This window comes from Ornithodoros turicata, unplaced genomic scaffold (genome assembly GCF_037126465.1).
Source record: "Ornithodoros turicata isolate Travis unplaced genomic scaffold, ASM3712646v1 Chromosome24, whole genome shotgun sequence".
NCBI lineage: Eukaryota > Metazoa > Arthropoda > Arachnida > Ixodida > Argasidae > Ornithodoros > Ornithodoros turicata.
Window position 1 is genome coordinate 1,341,539 of NW_026999345.1, and position 5,511 is coordinate 1,347,049.

The window sequence follows — 5,511 nt, forward strand, 5'->3', positions numbered from 1 at the left end:
TGCGCGGCGGTTAGCGAGAGAAAGCATAAAAACTGTTCCATAGGAAATACATTGGGACGGAGAGCTGGTATGCCCATCTTAAGATGAAGGGTCAGACCCCTTTTTTTATAGACGTTTCCACAGTTAGGACAACCTTCCATGAGCCTCGGGACCTGTCGCCTGACAGGATGAGAGCTTAATAGTCAAACTACTTCCCGAGGGCAAAAATTACAACAGGGACCAAAACTCTAGTATGCAAAATACCACAGAGTACAATGGTCAAACTACACTATACATACAACGCTAAGGAAAGAAGGGGCACTTGAGTAAAAAACCCACCAAAAATACACAGCTCGACGGGAGAGAAGGGTAAGATAGAAACCATACCAACCTGTAAAAACAGGAAGATAAGTCGGTGCACTCCTCTCGACCCCCGTCGAGCTGTGGGGGACACTAGCATGAGGAGACGCTTATATAGGCCGATGAGACACCCCGATTGGCCGAGAGCTGGTGTGTTATGGAAATAGGGTATTCTGAGCGCCCTCTGGTGTAACTTGAAGCTGATTGGCCGGTCGTAAGGACGAAATGCAGATTAATCACTGCATGCGCCTCCCTCGACACCACCCTCTACCGGGACCAAAGGACACCAGAAGGGGATGCCAATCCTTAATGCCAGATACACTGGATACACTGGGACTTAGGGAGATTATCGTAGACAAGTAAGGACATCGTATAGTTCAAAAAAAAAAAAACGATGTCGAAGACTTGTCCCAGGAACCACGCTCCACTCCACGCTGCACACCACACGTCGCCACTCCAGGCCGGACAAAAACCAAGGGCGCTAGTAGATCAGGATATCCGCAGCCGCCGGCACGCTTCAGGCTCACTGTAAAAACAGGAAGATAAGTCGGTGCACTCCTCTCGACCCCCGTCGAGCTGTGAAAGCAGATTATTCTTACTGCCGCCTATAACTCGTCTTTGACTGGATTGTATTTCGAACACATAGTGGGTATTATGCTTGGTCGTCCTTTCTGGCATTTAGCTATAAATTTTTTATTGATTGCTAAGCGATACAATAAATCTTTATCTTTTTAAGGAAAAGATTAACCGTTATGAAGGAAGGTCGCACGTTGAAACGTACTAAAACATTGAATTGATCCTATACACACAAAAAGTGCTAGGAGCGCCTGGCCCCTCTTCCTCCATCCCAGGTCGAGAAGAAGGAACGATGCTGTTCTCTCAATGATGCCTCTTTCCGTAAAGGTAATGGGACAGTGCGTTACCTCGGTGGCATCCGTTAGTTCTTTGATTTTGCCATCCAGTCCTGCGAAAGAGTATTTTCTGATTTTTTCATGGGCGAAGTGGGAGAGGGGCCGGAATTCTCCCCGCACCTGCACATCAATAACAAGGGCAGTGCCGGCTCTGCAACAGATAATATCAGGTTTAAAACACATGTCATTGACCATTAAGCGTGGTTCAATGAAAACCATCATGCCCTGGGACTCGAGCTTGTGTTTGATTTTTTGTACGACCGAGGCGTGTCTTTTCACTCTGGTAGAGTGAGTGCGTGGGCAGCTCTGAATAATGTGTGCCACAGTTTCAGAGGCACAACAACCTGCGCTACACCTGGTGTTTTTATCTCGACCCCTGGCACAACCAACCCGAGAGGGTAAAGCATGAATTCTATGCTTTAATAGATCAACATATTCACAGGCGCTAAGAAAGCGGGGAGGATCATTAATCCAAAATGGATTCGGATTACCAATGACTTTTTTAAGACCCTTCCCGTCCGTTGTGCCAATTACTCGGGTATGCCAGAACTGATTCTGGGACTGCTTAGTGGAAATATCGTTACTCCCTCTGTGGAGGAGATTGTGCAGGCGTGTAGTGTCCCTGAGGTACAGGGTCGAGCTTGTGACTGCCTGCAGGAATTCGTCCTCCTCTCCCATCGCCATCTTCCGCGTCCGGTCTAACTTAATCCTGGGAATCATGAATTCAAAACACGGTATTCCCAGACCGCCTTCTTGATTTGACGCGTAAAGGTAATCGTTCGGGACATCATGTGGCAAATGGAGGAAGCTGCGAACATATTTGCGTATACTCCTGTCACAACGCTGCAAGAGGGGTATATCGATATCTGCCACTGTCCAATCATAAATTACTCGAGGTAATAGATAGTAGAGTAAACGAGTGAATTTTTGATGAAGCTTTAATGGGGACCTCAATAGCGCAGAAAGTTGGGTATTGATGATAGCGATCTGGGGCTGGATTTTACCGAAGCTATCTATAGGGACCCCCAGATAGTTGAGTGAATCCTTTACGTTTAAACAAGGAAGTGAGCTACCCTGAATGGAGTACGTATCGGAAGATACCTTTGTTAATTTCTGGTAGCCCGAGGGAATTATCGTTAAAGTAGCGCACTTACTAGCATTGATCTGAAGGCCATTTGCGATGAGCGAAGGTGAGGAATTCCTGCAGCAGTTGTTGGAGACCTCCCGGGGTTTCAGCAATCAGGACCATATCATCTGCAAACGCAAGTGCTGCTAGGCGGGTACCTTGAATGTCAGGACCTATGCGTGCAGGAAGATTACTGAAGAAATGGTCAAGCACCAAATTAAAAAGCAGAGGAGACAGGGGGTCTCCCTGCCTAACTCCCTTGGCTGGTCTCACATTCCTACTGCAGTTTTCGGCCTCCAACGTAGTAGACCCATCATGATAGAAATTTGAAAGATAGGTATAGAATACCTCATCTACCCCGCGGCGTTGTAAGGCATGCAAGATAGCATGTACAGGTATACTATCGAAGGCCATCTTTAGATCCAGAGAAGCAAGGGCAAGCCCCTTGCAATGGCGTCTTGCTGTTTTGATAAGATAACGCAACATGTAGATATTTTCGAACGTTCCGTCCGTTGGGCGGAAAGCTCGTTGTAAGTTATGCAAAGTTAAAGACGTTCTTAACTGCCAGTCAAGGATTTTATGAAAAACTCGGACTACCATTGATGCGATCGTGATGGGTCTATATTCAGCAGGGGACTTGCTTACTTATTTTTTCGGGAGGAATATGGTCCCTGCCATCAATAGACTTGGAGGGAGCCGTCCAATAGGTAAAAAGACATTAAAGAGGGCGGCTAAAGCCTCAGGAGGTATTTTACGGAGGTCGTTGGCTAAGATACTGTTACAGGTTACAATAGGTCTGAGTACAATATAGTCCTTGCAGTCCTAGTTCCACAGCTCAACTGTTCGTGGTCCCGTGCCCCCAGTTGCCTGTCTCGGGTCACGTGCCCGTTTGCCCAGCCGTCATCGTCTTCGGCTCCGCAACACTACTCCCCCTCCTCTCCCGAAGGATGCGGAGCGACATCCCGAGGGTGTTGGTTGTTGGCAGGGCCTCGGTACGGCGCCAGACGGTCGAGGTGAACTACTACAGGTCTGGATCGCCCCGGACGTCTGAGCCGGTACACGACGTCATTCAGCCGCTTCATAACAGTGAACGGTCCTTGCCACGGCCGCTGAAACTTCGGCGAAAGTCCGCGTCTACGCACCGGGTTGTACAGCCAGACTAGCTGTCCCTCCGAGAACCCACCACCGTTCGCACGAAGGTCATACCGGGTCTTCATGCGTGTAAACGCCTGCCGCATGCGATCCCTAGCGAACTTGTGGACGATGTCCAACCGTGCGCGTAGCGTACGAAGATAGGTGCCGGTGCTGGAGGCAGCCTCTGAGTCAGGCGTCCGACCAAACACGAGGTCACTCGGAAGACGTAACTCTCGACCGGTGAGCAGCATCGCTGGTGTCTCCTGGGTAGCCTCGCGGACTGCTGTTCGGTAGGACAGGAGGAAGAGGGGTATGAGGTCGTCCCAGTTCCTGTGATTATCGGCCACAAACAGGCTCAGGTGTTGAAGTATCGTGCGATTGAACCGCTCGACCATGCCGTCCGACTGGGGATGGAGCGGTGTCGTGCGCGTCTTCGTTATGCCAAGGCAACGACACATGCCTTGAAACACCTGCGACTCGAAGTTCCTGCCTTGGTCTGAATGCAGCTGCAGCGGGGCTCCGAAGCGTGAAACCCACTAATTCACTAGCGTTTCCGCCACCATGACAGCTTCTTGATTCGGAAGACAATATGCCTCGGGCCACTTCGTGAAGTAATCCATGATGACCAGGATGTACTTGTTCCCGCGCGTCGTCACAGGCAGTGGTCCTAGGATGTCAAGGGCCACTCTTTCGAACGGTATTCCAGCGGCGCACTCCTGGAGCATACCCCTTGTACGTGTGCGTGGCCCCTTTCGCGAAGCACACAGGTCGCAGAACCGGCACCAGTCTTCGACGTCCCGCTTGTACTCCACCCAGTAGTACCGCGCTCGGACTTTTGCCAGTGTCTTGTTCACGCCGAAGTGGCCCCCCGCAGCGCTGCTGTGAATCATCTTCAAAACTTCCTTTCTAAGGGCTGCTGGCACTATGAGTTGACGCTCGGCAGTTCGCCCATCTGCGGACTCCCACCTGCGGAAAAGGAGGCCGCCGTGCAGTTCGAGCGATTCCCACAGCGACCAGTAGCTCTTTAGCTGCTCAGACTGACGGGATACTTCCTCCCACGGTGGCCGCGCTCCATCGCGCTTCCAAGCGATGACAGGGCCGATGTTTTCGTCGGCTTCCTGCGCCGCCCTCATGGTCTCGCGGTTGGCTTCGGAGTCGACTCCCACTGCGCAGGCCGCTCGCTCAGCAGGTGCGTGCTGAGTGCATTCCCCATCTTTCCCGTCGACACAGGGCAACCTTGACATGGCGTCGGCATTCGTGTGATCCCGACCTCGACGGTGTTTCGCAGTGAAGTCGTACTCTTGCAGTGTCTGCAGCCAGCGCGCCACCTGTCCCTCCGGATTGCGAAAGGAGAGGAGCCACTGTAACGCCGCATGATCTGTCCTGAGAGTGAAGTGACGCCCGTATAGGTAATGGTGGAAGTGCTGTACCGCCTTGGCGACTGCTAGCAGCTCCCACCGTGTAACACAATAGTTTCTCTCAGGCTTACGGAGCGCCCTGCTAAAGCATGCAATTATCCTCTCTTCACCGTCTTGCACTTGCGATAGGACAGCCCCTATGCCGGTCAGGCTTGCATCAGTGTCGAGGACAAACGGAGTATTTGGAAGGGGAAATGCAAGGGCAGGCGGCGACGACAGGCAGGACTTCAGCTGGAGGAACGCCTGTTCGCACGGTGGTGTCCATTTGAAATTCTGTCCCTTGTCCAACAGTTGGTAGAGGGGGTCTGCAATCTCTGCGAAACGTGGGACAAAGCGACGGTAATACGAACAGAATCCGATGAATGTTCTGAGGCTGGGTTTGTCCCTTGGAGCAGGCCAGGACTGGATGCAGTGAACTTTGGCAGAGTCGGCTTGTACACCAGCTGCTGACACGAAGTGTCCGAGGTATACGACGGAGGGTTTTAGAAAGTTGCACTTTTTCGGGTTGAGTTTGAGGCTCGCCGTACGTAGTCTCTGAAACACCCGGCGCAGGCGATCGATGTGTTGGTCGAATGTCCTGCTA

At 51.5% G+C, this 5,511-nt stretch overlaps 1 protein-coding gene across 1 annotated transcript; it reads right to left on the bottom strand.

Annotated features, from left to right (window-relative positions):
- Positions 1-3,299: 3,299 nt before the first annotated feature.
- Positions 3,300-3,905, bottom strand: LOC135373374 (uncharacterized). The gene has a single exon (XM_064606592.1). It carries the CDS (start codon positions 3,903-3,905, stop codon positions 3,300-3,302), a length of 606 nt encoding a protein of 201 aa, XP_064462662.1.
- Positions 3,906-5,511: the final 1,606 nt, after the last annotated feature.

What these genes read in the sequence shown, in the direction of transcription:
- LOC135373374 (XM_064606592.1), bottom strand. Translation starts at nt 3,905, where the DNA reads ATGGTCGAGCGGTTCAATCGCACGATACTTCAACACCTGAGCCTGTTT.